The sequence below is a fragment of the Pristiophorus japonicus genome, unplaced genomic scaffold, assembly GCF_044704955.1.
Source record: "Pristiophorus japonicus isolate sPriJap1 unplaced genomic scaffold, sPriJap1.hap1 HAP1_SCAFFOLD_947, whole genome shotgun sequence".
NCBI lineage: Eukaryota > Metazoa > Chordata > Chondrichthyes > Pristiophoridae > Pristiophorus > Pristiophorus japonicus.
Window position 1 is genome coordinate 104408 of NW_027254876.1, and position 18200 is coordinate 122607.

The following is an 18200-nucleotide window of genomic DNA, read 5'->3' on the forward strand; positions in this document are numbered from 1 at the left end:
AAGTATCATAAGTTTTTCCCCAAGCTAACAAGTGGAGTTATCAAATGAAACACACTGTGCACTCCTCCATTGAGATTTTAATTAAGCCTCATAGAATGACATACTGTAACTTAAATATTTTAGTCATTTGTTTGGCTTGAAATCATTTTCAAGCCAATTTATATACTCAACACGAACATCTTTTATTCAGTAGTTTTCAAATGCAAAGCTCCTTTACTGTTGTAGATATTTACTGAAGTCATCTTTTTCTAAAATATAAACAAACAAACAAGACTAACCTTATTTCATTATTGATGGCATCCAACTGTTCTTGAAGCATCATAGCCAATGTTTGGGCATCAGCCTGACCACTTGGTGACAGCAGATCAACAGAGCTGAATATCGTCTCCCTATCATCTTCTGCATCTGACACTTCGGCATCACTCTCAAAGGCCTGGGCCACATTAGCCAAGACACTGGCTTGCTGTGCACGCTCCCATTCTTGCTCATTCAGCGTCTGGACCTGCTCATAAAAGTGTAATGCAATACGCTCAGAAAACAAGAAACCGAAATACGCAAACATGAAATAGGAACAGGAGCAGGCCATCCAGCCCCTGGAGCTTGTTGCGCCATTCAGTGAGATCATAGTTGATCTGTATCTTAATCCATCTACCTGCCTTGGTTCCGTGACATTTCACACCCATGCCGAACAAAAATCCGTCAATCTCAGTTTCAAAATTTTTAATTGACCCCCGGCATCAACAGCTTTTTGGGAGTGTTTACTTTAAACAAAATGTTGCAAATAAATCACAACTCAAGTAATTGGGAAAAAGGGCCCATGTCTTTAAAAGTATGATAAAGATCCATAATGATTATTAATACCATAAGAAATTATTGGTCAATTATTATAGAAGTTAAAATTGAATTCTGCACCTCTTTCAAAAGAATCAATTCAGAAAGTTTTATTTTTATTGCAATAAAATATGCTTTCTAATTCAAAGTATTGATATAAACAGCTTAATCATCTACTTTTAGAATCGATCGCGCACACAAATGTAGACACATTTTAGTTAAGCTTGGAAATGGAAAGAATAGGCAAATTTTACTTTAGGATTAGATGAAGTGGGTGTAATTTGGACATTAAATGACGAGGGGTAGAAGTTGCACTGGTCATGTACTGTGAGACATGCATTATTATAGGCTACATGATTAGAAGATTGCAATGATATCCAGATCCAAGTGTGAATAAACAGGTTTCATGTGTCCAATAAATACTCTCATGGGCTACAAATTGTGCAGGGGGCAAGAGATGGCAAATTGTTCTTTTTAAAAAAAAATCCAAATCTTCAACATCTTTTAAACATTACAGGAACCTAAACTACTGTCATTCCAAACATGCAATGTGACACATTTCATTTTCTTCTGAAGAGAATTTAGATGGGGTTATTTCCAACAGTCTGGTTCTGACAGTTATTTTACAGACAGACGTGAAGTTATCGAGCCCGGCTATATAGTTCAGCTACGGTTAGAAAAGAACGTCCGAAATTAGTTGATCATAATGCAAGTCTTTTCCTTCTTCAAAGATATTCAGATAGCCTGGAACCTGGTTCCTGATGTATACCATGCTCCCGCTTCAGCCTAAACCTGTCAATGGCTCGCCCATCGCTGTAATACAACAAATTTACTTAAGTAATATCACGGCCAACATGAGGTAAAATTATTACATCACTGACACTGAAAGAAATCGGGCCTTCGCAACGTAATATGTACAGTGTAATACTATTTACTACCTTACAAAACTTGCTTAAGATGTTTGCTTTTCCTCCCCAAAAACCCTTTCTCAGTGTTTTATATTATAAAGTATTTTTTGCCCTGTCTCCTATGGTGGATTTACAGTATTTGTTTAATATGGAAGTGTAATTTGTTTATTCGTTTCCTCAAAACCCTTCCATCCTTCTTGAGGTATATACGCTATAAAGATTTTTTTTTCTGTCCCTTTCCTCCTACGCTGGATTTACAGCACTTGCCGAGGCCGATGTTGGCACAGTGCCGCATCAAGAAGGTTTTTGTCCCATGGTTAAGCCAACGAAACTTCACTTGTATTAACAGGTGGTCATTTGCCAAGATCCAGGCCGAAAACTGATTTCAACCATAATGACTTAGTGAAGCATCATAATACCTCAGAAACATCCAACTTGGGATCCAGTGCAAACATCAGTTCCCCTCAATGACAAAAGAAATCTTATACCAAACACCTCCAGCCCAGCAGTTTTATTTAATGGCGCAATCTGTAAAAAAAAATCTTTCCCTATTGACTCTTTGAAAGCCTTTCATAGCTTTAAAAACCCCACTAAATCTCCTTTGGACACTTTTTTGCTCCAGTAGATTTAGTTCCAATACCTGGAGTCTATACTCAATGCTATAGTTTCCCATTCTTGAATTATTTTGGTGAATTTGTTGTCTTCAATGTCCTTCATATAGTAGGGTGTCTAAAACTGCACACAGGCTGTGACCTAACCAATGCTTTATACAAGTTTATTATTTCTTGCATTTCTCTCTGAGGCTAGAATTTCCAACAACTGAAGGCGACTTGAAAGATCCAAGCTGTAGGTATGGTGCAGATCAAACCCCAAGGCCCAAGGACACCTCAAATACAATGGCAACATTTATAATTTTGGGTAAGCTTAATTTTTCTTAAAACTCTAATTAAATTGATGTATTTTGATGGTATAAACTTAATTTGTAGGGCTTAGTAGTAGGGTACATAGAGATACAACATGAAAGCTCCAAAGATGTGAAGAAAATTCCACAGTTCGGTTAGCTTTAGCATAGTAGCTGTTCGTTGATTGGCAGCCTTTTCATAGCTTCTGAATAAAAGCAAAATCTAGTAATAAGATGCAATTAATTTTTACATATGGTTTTTGATGGATATGTTTAAAGTCAATGGGACTCGAGCTAAATGTCATGTTTGTTTAACAGTGAGTGGTTTATGATTCATTATTTTTTTTCCTTCAAAATGTGAGTTAATCAGGATATTTTGATCTAGAAATTTGGAAGATGCGATGCCTTTGGACACATTCCAGACTTCTACTTTAGATTGACACAGAAAGGCATCAGTTATTGTGGAATGTTAGATTTATTTTTCTCTGAACACAAGTCTGCTATTCATAATGATAAATAATGGAAAACATAAAAACATAAGAAATAGGAGCAGGAGTAGGCCATACGGCCCCTCAAGCCTGCTCCGCCATTCAATAAGATCATGGCTGATCTGATCATGGACTCAGCTCCACTTCCCTGCCCGCTCCCCATTACCCCTTATCGTTTAAGAAACTGTCTAAAATTTATTCCAGCTTGCACAGCTCTCTGAGGCAGCGAATTCCACAGATTTACAACCTTGAGAGAAGAAATTTCTCCTCATCTCAGTTTTAAATGGGTGGCCCCTTATTCTAAGATCATGCCCTCTAGTTCTAGTCTCCCCCCATCAGTGGAAACATCCTCTCTGCATCCACCGCGTCAAGCCCCCTCATAATCTTATACATTTCGATAAGATCACCTCTCATTCTTCTGAATTCTAATGAGTAGAGACCCAACCTACTCAACCTTTCCTCATAAGTCAACCCCCTCATCTCCTGAATCAACCTGGTGAACCTTCTCTGAACTGTCTCCAAAGCAAATATATCCTTTCGTAAATATGGAAACCAAAACTACTTGCAGTAATCCAGGTGTGGCCTCACCAATACCTTGTATAGCTGTAGCAAGACTTCCCTGCTTTTATACTCCATCCCCTTTGCAATAAAGACCAAGATTCCATTGGCCTTCCTGATCACTTGCTGTACTTGCATACTATCCTTTTGTGTTTCATGCACAAGTACCCCCAGATCCCGCTGTACTGCAGCACTTTGTAATCTTTCTCCATTTAAATAATAACTTGCTCTTTGATTTTTTTTCTGTCAAAGTGCATGACCTCACACTTTCCAACATTAAACTCCATCTGCCAATTTTTTGACCACTTAGCCTGTCTATGTCCTTTTGCAGATTTTGTGTGTCCTCCTCACACATTGCTTTTCCTCCCATCTTTATATAGTCAGCAAACTTGGCTACGTTACACTCAGTCCCTTCTTCCAAGTCGTTAATATAGATTGTAAATAGTTGGGGTCCCAGCACTGATCCTTGCGGCACCCCACTAGTTACTGGTTGCCAACCAGAGAATGAACCATTTACCCCGACTCTATTTTCTGTTAGTTAGCCAACTCTCTATCCATGCTAACCCCCAATACCGTGAACTTTTATCTTGTGCAGGAACCTTTTATGTGGCACCTTGTCAAATGCCTTCTGGAAGTCCAAATACATCCACTGGTTCCCCTTCATCTACCCTGTTCATTACATCCTCAAAGAACTCCAGCAAATTTGTCAAACATGACTTCTTTATAAATCATGCTGACTCTGCCTGACCGAATTTTGCTTTTCTAAATGTCCTGCTACTGCTTCTTTAATAATGGACTCCAACATTTTCCCAACCACAGATGTTAGGCTAACTGGTCTATAGTTTCCTGGTTTTTGTCTGCCTCCTCTTTTTAAAAAAAAAATAGGGGTGTTACATTTGCAGTTTTCCGATCTGCTGGGACCTCCCCAGAATCCAGGGAATTTTGGTAAATTAAAGTGAAAAGTCACCAAACAAGTCCTACTTTAAACAGAAAATAGTTAAAACATTGTTACTTGACAAGTGGCACTTTGAAAGAATCTGGGATTGAAAACTTTTGCACTCAACACATGGGACGCAAACTTACATGCTGCAGAAATCCATCAGAAAAGCAGCAGGAAACAGAAAACAAAAATACAAGTGCATTATCATTTGAATACACCTAAAGTTACTTAAATGGTATACATTAGTTGCATGTTTCAATGAGACATTAGGCATGATTACAGGTAAGTAGAATTACCACAGAATCAACCCACTGTTATGAGTGGCCATCTGTTTGTTGGAAGTAAGTATCTAATTATGTATACATCAATTACAGAGCAACACAAACTGTCTATGGGCTCAAGTTTCAGCCTGAGGGCTCCTATTTTTTTTGGAGCAACTAGTTTAGAATGGAGCATCTTAGAAATTGCAATTCTTGGCATTTAGTTTGCTCCAGTTCTAGTGAGTTAGAATAGTTTCATTTTAGAAGAGATTTTTTTTCCTTGTTGGAAGAGGCGTAACTGGGGTTTTAACAGTGTATTGACTTCTGAAAAAATGTTTTGGTTCCGAAAGACTAATTTGTTTGATATTTCAGCTTCGTCCTTAATCCCACGTGTATGTCCAGCCACTTCCGCCTGTTTTGCAAGTTTAGGCAGTGAAAACTTACTCCATTCTAAGTTAGTTTGGAGTAAGTGTAGATTTTTGTACGCTCAGAAAAACCTTGCCTACATTTATAAATCAGGCGTAGGGAACGAGAGATGGGGGGGGGGGGCGGGGGCGGGGTTTACAAGCATTAAACACTTCACTTTTACAAATAGAGCCATCATCAATGATAAATAAGTCAATAAATGTAATAAATCAATCAAAAAAAATCAATAAATAAAGAATTAACTTTTTACTTACCTACTTCAGCACTGGGAGCCCTCCAACAGCATGCTGGGACAGCCCCCCCCCCCCAGTGTCTCGGACAGCGAGGGAAGGGGGGAAAGAGAGAGGGGGTCGGTTGGAGAGGCGGCGGGGGGGAGAGAGAGAGAGAGAGAGAGAGAGAGAGAGAGAGAGAGAAAGAGAGAGAGAGAGAGAGAGAGAGAGGGGAGGACCGGGGGGTTGGGTAGAGGGCTGAACGGGACCCGATGATGACGACGGGCCGCCATGGAGGACTTCGGGCCCCAGCGAGATGCAGGACAGGCAGGCCCCGCCGCTTGCCACGGAGAACTTCAGGCGCAGCCCACCCCCATCGAGATGCCGGACGGGCGGGCCCCGCCATCGCCGAGGTAACATGTGTCAGGCCACTCGGCCAGGGATAGGGGCAACGTCCCTTTGGCCAGGGATAGGATCGTCACCCGGAGACAGGACACGCTGGGAGGGCGAGGAGCTATTGTGCACGCGCGCAGCTGCCGGCACTGTTTTTGGCGCAGGGCTGCAGCCAGCTCCTACTGTGCTGCGCCGAACTGGAAACGGGCCTACAGATATCGGAGAATCGCAAGATAAGTATTCGGTGCAATTTTTGTTCGACAAATTAGGCGGGCCTCTCCGATGTGCGCCGTTCTAGCGGGGGGGCTGAAACTTGAGCCCTATATACTGAATGAATTTAAAATAATTTAATAACTTCCCATAGCCGACAATCAATGAAATCAGTTGAACTGACAGAAATTTAAGTTTTTCTGATCTAGTATCGTTGTTCAACACCCCATAAAAAGTTATGCCTTGTTGGAAGTGTATTGACTTCTGAAAAAATGTTTTGGTTCCGAAAGACTAATTTGTTTGATATTTCAGCTTCGTCCTTAATCCCACGTGTATGTCCCAATCTTTATTTCTCTCTAAAATTTTTCAAAAGTGAAATGATAATCAGTGCTTTTTATTTCCTGGTTTGCTGACTGAGAATTCTTCAATATGATTACCTGCATAGACATCTTGATAACATCACTGCTGCTCTAAAAGCTCAAGATCCCCTTTTTACAGAGCTACAGTCAAATTAAGGTCGAGAAGGCTAAAGTCTTTGCCACAGAGATTGCGAGATCTTTGAGGGCATCTTTCTTCCGAGGTCAGCAGCAATCGCCGTTGCCCGCAATTTCCGGGCCAATATTTCACCAATATTGCTGAGTTACTGGGTTGTAAATATGGAGTGCCAATTTTCCCCTTCCATTCTTTACTTTATTCAAGTTGCTACTTTTTCCATTTTGCCAAATTTATTCTTCTCTTTTTCTGCATTTTATCTTTGTTACTTCCCCCCTCCTCATTCTTTCTTTTCTCCATTTCACAAAACAAAGGAAGAAAATGAGAAGATGCATTACAGTCACACCAGAATGGAAGTATCACTTCGGTTTGGAGTTTTGATGTACCCAGAGTAGCACAGACCTTAAAATAAAAACTATTTTATTTGGTTGTGCACCTTTTGTAAGGACCTTAACGTAATGTAATGCAGATTTATACAATTACTGTCATTAATTTTAACCCCGAGTGTATTTCGAGTGGGCAGGACGGGGTGAGTGTTGGCCTAAGTTTCAGACTTGGGGCATTTTAACTCCAGAGTTTCATTTAAATGCAGCTGATTCCCCACCTCGCCAAGAAGTGCAAAGGATACAGAGCAGTTGCCAGTAGTGAAAGAATGGGCGCCCCTTAACCATCTTCCACACAAGTGGTAGGGAGGACGTTTCGTGAGTAGGGAGAGGAGGGGAGGGAGAGTCCGGGGCAGGGGAGGTTTCCGACTTTCCTTGCAGGGTTCGGAGGAACACTCCTGCACCCAACAAAGAAAATTTTTACAGCTACCTTGCAGGGCCTCATGTCTGCCGACCAGCTTCAGACATGGTTCAGCCGGCTGCCCAGTTAAAAAGCAATCAGGCTCCCATTGATGCAATAAGAAATAGATTTGTATTCAGAAGGCCCGTCTGCTTCAAAATGGGTGTCTCATCCACCCGCAGGGTAAAATCCAAAATGACGCAAAAAGGTTACGCTCCAGAGCAGTAAGAAACTTGCTCTTTTTTAACCACCCAGTTTTTGCTGGGCAAGTAGGGTTAAAATCGACCCCCCCCATTTCTTAGTGTTGGATGCATGCATTATGTCCCCAAAAGGTTAAAGATGAAACGGCCAAAAGTAGAACATTCCACACAAGAATAAAGCGAAAAATTTTACCTTTGAAGGTTCATCTCGTAAAGCTGCTAAGCGGCCCTTCTGAGTTCTACGTAATACTGATGTGCTGCTGTATGAATCTGGATGATTATCTACCTCAGATGTAGATGTTAATGGGTACCTAAAATCGGAGGTACTACTTAAATGTGGCCTGCTAGGAAAAAAAAACACATTCAACATTGGTTATACATTTTTGGATAAATTCAGTGATCTGCATCCAGCAGGGAGTCTCGCACATTGGGGATAGAACAACATCAAGACGACGTCTCCAACCCACATTCCCATTGAGCGAGGCTCCCTGCTGGAAGTACTGAACTTATACTTCTGAGTAATAAACAAAAACATTTTGTTAGATGATAATTAATTAATTGGAATCTCCAGTAATATCAAATATATTGATTACAAATTGAGTAGTCCTTATGTGAAAAAAACCCACATAAGAACTATGGAGGACTTTGTAGCAACTTTTCTATATATTTTATAAGGGTAACTGAATGAGTTGGTATCCCGCTTTGATGGTGGAGCAGAGGGGAGAGAGGAAGACACAAAAGAATACTTTTTGTAAAACAGCAGTGTGTGCAGGAGGATCAGTCTGATGTGATCATGAAAGTCACGCTGCAATTACAAAACAGCTACTTCAAGCATTAACAGAGGATTGAATGTGGGATATGGGTAGGTTTTTTTTTTATACATACATTATGTTTTTTGTACTAAACATGCAAGACAGCAGATTAAAGGGTAGATTTTATGAATTCATGCTCCTGGCATGCAGGATGAAAAACCCCACAGAGCCTGTTGGCTTCGGCACCCAAATAACTACCATGCATTCCTGGGGCAGAGAGCTCAGCCGCAACTGGCAGTTTTCCTTTCATTACAAATGTTTTGCTCTTAAATAATACTTGTCAATGAAATGCACTGTATTCATTGGTAATTTTCAAATCAGTATTCTTGCATATGATCATTTCAGCTCAGTGTTCACATGGTTACAGATTTGCAAACAAACACTGACATGGCCATTCTCCAAGTAGGCCTCAATTTGCAGCTTTGAAGACTGTGTACTGTACAAATCTCTCAATAAAACACGCTGAAGGCAGCAATGCCTACTGCGGATTTAGTATGCATTTACACAACAAGCTTAGCTTTCAGTGTGAAATCAAAATCACTTGACATGGATGCTAAACTTGTGCAGTGCAAATCGGAATTCAAACTAATTCTAGAGCGAAGAGGAGTGAGAAAGAGTCGGTGCAGAATCGATGGGCCAAATGACCTCCTTCTGTGCTGTACTAGTCCATGATTCTATCCCTAACTTTTGCTTCCTCCTGCGGCATGACCGGCTCAGACTTGCGCGTCAGCCTGGACTGGAGACACAGCAAATGTGCTCTTCAGTTATCTGCTTTATTGGTAGTAGTAAACAGCAGGAGTGCCTGTTTTCTCGTTAGGAGGGAGGGGATAACTTATGAGGATAAAGATGCCACATTTTCTTCGGAAACTTTCTGACTGATGATAAATACAAGAAAGAAAGATTGAAAGTGTCGACATAATTTGGAAGTTACGACATTTATGGTGGAGAAATATTTTATTTGTCACTTCTCTGTCCAGCAGCTTGTCAGAGTTGCCAGGAGGAGGTACTTAAGACCAAATAGGCACTTTCACATGGGGACAAATCAAAGAGTAAACCATACCACTTTTGCCTATCTCTTTGCGACTGAATACCTTAGCAGGTTGGGAAAATATGGTACCTGGAAATCTTCTTCCCAAACCAGGAAAGAATTGCGTGTTTAGGGGGAAGTACTAAACTTTTTAAGGGACAATCAAAATGTCATAAATATTTGGACATGCAAGTATCAATGTAAATGAACAAGGCCCAATTTGGTCTTTAAAAAAAGTACAAGTTAGCTTCTCTTTTCTTGGGTTTGTGCATTTTAAATGCGAATCTTAATCAGGCACGAGGTGTTTTGTTGATATTGTATGAAGCAAATTTAGGATCTCATTCAAATGGATTGTTCAGCATTTTATTCTGAGAAGTCATTGGTCAGGAAAAGTAAAAAATTCTGAATTTGTATCTTATTGGAGCTGCCATTACTTCTTATCTACATGCTACAAGGTACTCAATGTTTACAAGTATCATCATTTTCAAATTTGATATACGTGAAAAAGTAATTTTTGCCTTTATACTTTTTGAAGAGGTGTTTTAATGTTCCTGGATATACAGCAACCTGCTTTTATCATGTTAAGTGAATGAAAATGCAAGTCCCAAAGCATTTCGCAAAAACAATGGTGGAGGAGGAGTCAGGGCGGTGGTGCTTGGAGGCAAGACCAAAAAGGTAAGTTTTAAGGAGTCGAAAAAGGTAGTACGACAGAAGAGGTTAAGGGAGAGCACTGCAAGTGTCTGGGACAGAAATTGTTCAAGGATCTGTCGCCAAAGGTAAATGGATGGAGGTGGGGAATGCAAAGGAGACCAGAGTTGGTGTGTGTGCTGGAACACAGGATTGAAGGAGGTAGACTGGACACGGAAGAGTGAGGGATAGAGCGATGAGTGCAAGAGGGCAAGAATTTTGAAATTGACGCGTTGAGGAAAGGCAAGCCAAAGATACGAGATCAAAAACATTTAGAACATTATGGGCTAGAAATTTGTTTTCCAGGAAAAATTTTATTTTTTTGCCAAAATTACCGTTTCCGCTTTGCTACCGCTAGTAGACCTGAAATTCAATCTTTAATTTGCGCAGCGGCAAAAAACGGCATTGCACGAGGCGCCTTGGGCAGGGGGGGGGGGGAGGGGAGAGAGGAGAAAACATCCCCAAAAAAGTGAAAAAAAAGTCACAAAACACATCTATTGAATCGCTGAAAAAAAAAAAATTAATAAAAACTTTAACTGACCTTTTTTTGCAGGTCTTAATACTTACTGCAGGGCTGCAGGACAGGTTTTACCCTGTCGGTATTCTGAGCGTAGACTAAGGATGCGGAGACTCCCAAATTTTTAGCAAAAACACTATTTAGGGTCTCTGGCACGGCAGTGCTCGTCTCCCCAGCGGTACGTGGAAAGCACTGCAGCAAAATATCACCGAATTTGACTGATGACTGGGTTTTGCGCCAAAAAGGGTGAAATAGCACCAAAAATCCGGTCGCAAAAATCGCCCCATTTCTAGCCCTAAATTTCTTGAACGGCTACTACAGAAAATAATTATTTTATATTAGCTAATATTGCGCATAAAGCAATGGTCATGGCCTGCATAGTAGAGCATTTTTCTATTCGTGATTTTTAGATTTAAAAAAATTTTCCAGTTGATTAAAAACCATGAGCCGAGATATAAATGAAAAACTTATGGTACAAATTAGGGAAGTGTCAAATATACAACTACACAATTTTGTGCAAATTGGTGGATTGAATGGTATTTTCTGGACGATACCTATGATGCAGAGGATCGCCAAAAGAAGCTGCTTTCACTCTCCACTGATCATTTTCAGCTCGTGAGTTTTCAATTTCAGCCAATAATTGATCCTGAAATATAAAATATAATTTTTGGAAAAAAAATGCAGTTAAAAAATATAAAATGTAGTGCAATTTGTCTAGAGAAATCTACTGACAGTCCCAATACATTCTTAATCTAAATTTAACCCTACTTTAACATTAAACACATGAAAGACAATGTGAAAAATTATAATCCAGTTTCACTGTATAATTAAAATCTTTGGGGGAGAGATTCGGGGTGTTTATGTATCCCGTTAGCAACCCGGGGGACGCAAACGACTTATCCTCTGGGCGCGGAGGGGCTAACGACCCCAGGGAAAATCCGCGGGAGTTTAGCGGCAGCAGTAACTGGTAGCGCCCGCTCCGCCAACGATGTCACCACCGTGCGTAGTGACCCGTTTTAGCCCTAGAGCAAAAATTTGGTAGCGCCCCGGAGATGCCAGAAACAGCTTCAGGGATGGAGTACCGCTGGGCTGTAGGCTGCGCGCAGGGCGAAATTTAAAGGGGAGGTGGCGATTTGAAAAAAAAAGGGCGACTTACCAGTCACGGCCTGCTGGATGTTGAATCGCGGGGTCCGTGCTGCAATCTTCCAGCCCACCCCAGGAATCCAGGAAGGAAATCATTTCTCCCTCGCAGAGTCGGCAGCTTGGCCCTCCCCTTTAATGACGGGGAGTGCTCGGTCTATGTGGCAGTGCTACGCATCCCTCACTGACCCAGATTTTGCGCTCCACTTGCTCTCGGGGGCGGTAACCCGAATTTAGGTCGCGGGGTGGGACTTCCTCGCCTGGCACAGGAAATCCTGCCTCGCGACTGTTGCCGACCTCAAATGGGGGACTACGCAATTCCTCCCCCCCGAAATGTTGAAATGGGTCTTGCAAATAAGATTGCAATTCAGCTTTACAAATCAACTACTGCAAGATAGCAGCAAAGATATTCCATGAAATTGTTCATTTTCTGACCTATTTGTGGAAATTTTGGGCAAGGTCCATCAGGTAAAATAGGATTTTTGTTTTGAAAAAGACTTTCCCTCGTAATGCATTTTAAAGGATGCTAAATGATTACGATCTGTGTCCAAACTACAGGTATAAAGAACAAGTTACAAGATGAAAGCTCCTCCATAAAGTTAAAACGCTGAATCACGGACATGAAGTTTTAATTAGAAGCACAGCTTATTTACATTTCAAAGTGTGCTTCAAGGCAACGAGTAGGGAGAGAGCTGAAATAAATCAGATGGCGGTTAATACAATAAATGAGAAATCTTATCTTTACAAATGAAACCTACCTTCTCGTGATGTGTTTCGTCAATCAGCTGCTTTGTATTTTCAAGCTCTCGAATAAGGGAATTCTGAAATAATATTTTGCAGGACAATTTATGCCAGATAGTTCAACATTACAGCAGGAAATTCTAAACAGGTATTTCAATTCAAAATTAATATAAATATTAATAATGCATAAAATGCCAAATAGATGAGATAGGAGAGAGGTTTCTTTTCGAGTTATCTTGCTTCTATCCAAATCAATAATTTTATCTCCCAAATTGCTCATGTTTTTCGACCTGCATACTATTCATCAGCCAAGAAGTGGGAGAAGACTGAGCAACAGGCTTCATCACAGCTGTTAATGGATGCAGCAACATGGTTCTTTATGCCAATTTTCTTCTCTTGGCCATTAAGAATCTCTCTTTCTAATCACATGGTAGAAACACTGAAAAATTTAATTATGGATGGCCAAGCTTCAATGTATATGAAGTCTATTCAGTATCTGAACCATGGCCCTCTGAACTGTAGCCAAACTTTGCTGAAAATACCGTATCACCAAGCGACGTAAAACGTCTATCTACAAAGATATAATATATATATATTTTTTAAATGGACTACCTTTTCCTCTAATGCAGACATTCTTTCCTTGAGATGAAGCTGAAGTCTTTCATTGGACTCTGACAGGAGTTTATCTACTGTGTCTGATAAGCGCTTATTGTGTTCTTCATTCATCTTTTCCCTCTGCCGAGCCTTTTAAATAAATAGATGGATTGATTAAAAAAAACTAGACATACCAAACCCCAAAAATAACTACTCAAATGGTCATTAGACACTACACAGAAGAGAAAAATAACCTAATTTTAAACACAAGTACATGCTTAATTCATTTTAAAAGCATATGCTCGTCCATCTGAATACAAGCTTTACACCAGTATTGAACACACATGTATTTGTGTTATATCCAAAAGTTTTTTTTTAAACAAATATAGGTATTTGGCACATACAGAAAAGAATCAAGTTTAGTGAAAAGCTAATGAAATATTTCTAAGCCTAGAACATTTACAGATTTACAGTCCAATGAAAAAGTTCCCAGCATGGCCATTTTTAAGAGGAACCCAGAGTTTGTGAAACTTGTCAAGTTTGATTAAAAGTTGAATTGAATCTGTTATTGAAGCGATATCAGATCTTAACATACAAACAAGATAGGTGGATAGCTCCTAGCATGACAATCATTGGTGGGAAAACATTAATTTTGGTGGTAGAATAACTAATATTGCCAATCTACCAACAATCTGAAAATAAAACTTCTCAAATATTTATTAGATAGAAGTAGAGTAAAGCTTTTATAAGTGGCAAGACTAAGCAGGTGACAACAGGGCATTCCTGGCACCCTACAGCCCAAGTCCATTTCCAAGCACAGGCATTGTACATACACAAAACAAGAGGCTTGTTACCTCTTCTGTCACTCCAGTGGACTGGCACACAGCCTTGGGGGTTGTGTGTGTTGAGAGGGTGGGGGGGCAATGAGGAGAAAAGAGAATTAGACCGTTTAGGACTTTTATTCCTTAAATTGCAATATGCAGCGCCTTAAGAAATAAGAGGCACAATTAAATTTGCAGTTGAAAAAAAATAAGAGTATATAACTCATTTCAAATTTAGAGAAGTTTTAGGAGCACGACCAGCACAGGGATTACAACAGTTCAAGAAAGTCATACGAGCAGCGCTGAGACATAAGATTCCCATCCGCCACTTCTTTACTGGGGATTAAAATTAATTTGCTATCTTTTTCGAGGTGGGAAATAGCTGATTTTATATATATATTTAATATTGAAAGTTCCATTTTGTGATTTTTATCTATGAAGATGCAACAGAATCCATACACCATAGTACAAGCTGCACAAGATTCAGTGTTTGGCGTTTCATCGGATTTATCATTTTAGATTCTACAAATCGTAACATGGAAACCCCAATCAACATACTCGTTGCAATTCTTGATTCTTTTCTTCGAGCTGTGCCTCCAACTGCCGTAACCTTTCTTCAATGTTTCCATGCCTTTCTTCCGCCTGACAAATAAATAAATAATAGTTATAATATTGCAAAGATTGAGCTTGGAAATAATAAATCTTATGAAAATTGCAAGTCTTCCAAGAAGCTCAGTTCCACTTTAGTGTTAAGCTTCAGCCAGTGGTCTCACAAAAGCCTGGTGTAAGCGGCACTTTATGAAATTTATGACAGAAGCTCAATGGTGCTTTAAATCGCCGGGTGCACATTTGAAGTTTAAATGCTCAGCAAGCTCAGCCTATGGGATCAAGGCTTCGACTGCCACTGTTTGCAGAAGGCCATAAGTAGCAAGCATAAAACAGTGACTGGAACATTGCATATTCTACCTTCCTAAGCATGGAGCTCAGTTCCACCAGTTTAGCTTCCATAAGAGTAGAATCTTCAGAAGAAAGGGAAGGATCAGACTAAGAAAGGCAAAAAGGTACAGGAAACAGCAGAAAGGTTACTATTGTTAAAACTACTATATGAGCAGGGAAAATGGATGCAGAAGAATCCCAATTTAAAAAAGGTACAAGTAGTTTATCAAGAAATGCTTTGCTGGTATGAAATGGAAAGATATATGGGCACAAGTACATACATATGAAGAGACAGGATACATGGATATAATGTTATGTATATAGATGTGAAAAAAATACATAAGCTTCAACAAGCTGACTCAGAATTATGCATAGATTAAAACCACTTTTTGAATATGAATGGAAAAATTATTAAAAAAAATAAGTGTTTAGTGTGACGAACTTAACCTATACACATCAAGACAATTTTACATTTAAAAAACAGATTTTGTTGTACAGTATATTAAAGAAAAATAATCGTGGTTAAGCATCACTTACATCAAAAGATGTTCAAAATTATTAAATAGAATACTGCAATGACAGTAAACCTTCAAATTACACACATGTATAAAATCTCTGAACTTCAATAGAGTAGACACTCTTGCTCACCATGCCAGTCATCCTTACCAGATTTTCCACACACCTCCAGGTCATGTCAGCCATCAAGCAGCAAATGGGCACAGGGATTGTTCCCTGTCCCCAAAGACTGAGGATCATGAAAAATTGGTCATTGGGCCTCAATACTTGCAGCGAGCTGCAGGCACCTGTTGTGCCTCCACATGCAGCTTGCTTGACTGAAGAAGCGACTTTCGGGCCTCAGGCGAGTCCCCGGGGAGGGGGCAATGGGAGAGGAGGGAGGCAGATCGCAGCCGGCAATGGCCATCAGGAATGCTGTGTCGCCTGGAAGAGCACTCCTGCTTCTTCTGCCACCAAATCAATTAATATTTTTTTAACCTAGCTAGGCCGCATCAATGTCTAGAAAACCTTAGCAGGCCCAAGGCCTATTCTGCTCAGGGCAGTCCAATTTCTCTGAAGGTATAAGAGGAGCCTAATGGCTGTTTTAGGTGGCCACCCCAGATTCCCCAAAATTGCCTGATCCAATTTCAGGCCGGATATTGGTCCCCAAAATTGGGGCTTATTGCACTTATTTTAAGCCTGTAACACAAGCATAACAGGGACCAATTTCTACTTCCATGTGTTTCTGCGTTCTTTGTTTCCATTCTGGACAAGAAATCAAGGGCTAAAACTCTGACCATCTCTCAGCTTCCTGTGTTCAAGTTTTGGCCAATTGAGCTGCCAATCAAACCGGTTACTGACCTACTCAGTGAGCCTCCCAGCAACTACCCTCCCTTTCCTCAAATGAATTAGTCTGTTCTACATAATGAGTGCACATGTTTACAGGAATATTTAAACGACTTGTACTGTCTCAAGTTTGAGTTCAAAAATCGTCCTTCTGGGTATACACTTAACCAGATTTCTAATCTGCATTTCCCATAAATAGATTTTCTGTGAATTTATCATAATTTCTTTAGAAAGGGCAATAAAATCCTTCCGTGGCCCAATTGCCAAAAATTCTGAAATGTGTCACAACCTATAGTTGTTCATTAGTTGATGATGTCTGGCTTCCACAGGACAGAAGCAGCTGACTGGACTAGAGATTTTTCACTTTGCCTATACACAGTAACTCAGTATCACGTGTTTCTATGAGTGGAGAAGAGCAAAACTAGAGACCATCTATATAAGATAATCATCAAGAAATCAAATGGGGAATTCAGGAAAAAGTTCTACCCAGAGTGGTAAGAATGTGGAACTCGCTACCAAGGGAGTAGTTGAGGCAAATAGTACAGATGCATTTAAGGGGAAGCTAGATAAACATATGAAGGAGAAGGGAATAGAGGGTTATGCCAATAGAGTGGGAGGTGGCTCGAGTGGAGCATAAATGCCGGCATGGACAGGTTGGACCGAATTGCCCGTTGCTGTGCCTTAGATCCTATGTAATTATCAGATCAACAATCTGCAACACTATTTTTGGTAGAAATGCAGAATGAAGCTCAGGTTTTGCTAGCCAGATACTGTAGAAGGCAAGTATGCGTCCATGACTGAAACTTAAAAGGCAGGCCAAGGTCACAAGAACAATCAGTTCCAGGTCAGTAATTTTAGGAGACACACGATTATAGGTTTGGGATGGATGGTTGGGGAAGGTAATGGGAAAATTTACAATAGTGTTCAGCTATTGTAGGAAGGGAGTTTCAAGATTTTGACCCAGCGATGAAGAAGGAACGGCGATATATTTCCAAGTCAGGATGGTGTGTGACTTGGAGGGAAACTTGAAGGTAATGGTGTTCCTATGCACCTGCTGCCCTTGTCCTTCTAGGTGGTAGAGGTCGTGGGATTGGGAGGTGCTGTCGAAGAAGCCTTGGTGAGTTGCTGCAGTGTATCTTGTAGATAGTACACACTGCAGCCACGGTGCGTCATTGGTGGAGGAAGTAAATGTTGAAAGTAGTGGATGCTTATTGATGTTATTGACATAGCGATTGTTTTTCCTTCCTTCATTTTGGGTAGGAGAGGTAGTGATATGCTTGTGGTTGCTAGTTCTCAGAATGCACAGGATATATGACACAGAAACAGGCCATTTGATCCAACTCGTCCATGCCGGCATTTATGCTCCACTCGAGCCTCCTCCCATTTTGCCTCATCTAAATCTATCAGCATGACCCTTTATTCCCTTCGCCCTCATGTTGTCTAGCCTCCCTTTAAATGCATCTCGGCTATTTGCTTCAACCACGCCTTGTGGTAGCAGGTTTCACATTCTCATCACTCTTACGGTAAATCATTTTCTACTGAATTCCCTATTGGATTTCTGGTGACTATCTTATATTGATGGCCTCTAGTTATGCTCTTTCCCACAAGTGGAAGCATTCTCTCTGTATCCACCCTATCAAAACCTTTCATAATCATCACCTCTCAGCCCTCCTTTTTCCAAGAGAAGAGACACCCAGCTTGTTCAATCTTTACACTTGCATTTCTGGTATCATCCTTACAAATCGTCTCTGCACCCTCTCCAGTGCTCCCACATCCCTTCTATAATATGGCAATCAGAACTGTACGCAGTACTCGAAGTGTGGTCCAACCAAGGTTCGATACAGGCTCAGCACAACTTCCCTACCCTAAAATTCTATCCCTCTAGAAATAAACCCTAGTGCATCGTTTGCTTTCTTTTATGGCCTTGCTAACCTGTGTCGCAACTGTGTGATTTATGTATTTGTACTCCGAGATCCCTTTGTTCT

General features: G+C 40.5%; 1 protein-coding gene across 5 annotated transcripts in view; it reads right to left on the reverse strand.

Annotated features, from left to right (window-relative positions):
• Nucleotides 1–18200, reverse strand: part of LOC139258367 (liprin-alpha-1-like) — a 73795-nt gene that overhangs the window by 42620 nt on the left and 12975 nt on the right. For 3 of the 5 annotated variants that reach the window (XM_070874747.1, XM_070874745.1, XM_070874746.1), the window contains 7 exons: nt 14905–14982; nt 14497–14580; nt 13136–13267; nt 12541–12603; nt 11197–11288; nt 7793–7943; nt 279–502 (listed from right to left, as the gene is read on the reverse strand). In XM_070874747.1, coding sequence (XP_070730848.1) covers nt 279–502; nt 7793–7943; nt 11197–11288; nt 12541–12603; nt 13136–13267; nt 14497–14580; nt 14905–14982 — 824 coding nt within the window. The remainder of the gene's footprint in view (nt 1–278; nt 503–7792; nt 7944–11196; nt 11289–12540; nt 12604–13135; nt 13268–14496; nt 14581–14904; nt 14983–18200) is intronic. The other 2 variants (XM_070874743.1, XM_070874744.1) reach the window with 2 other exon arrangements.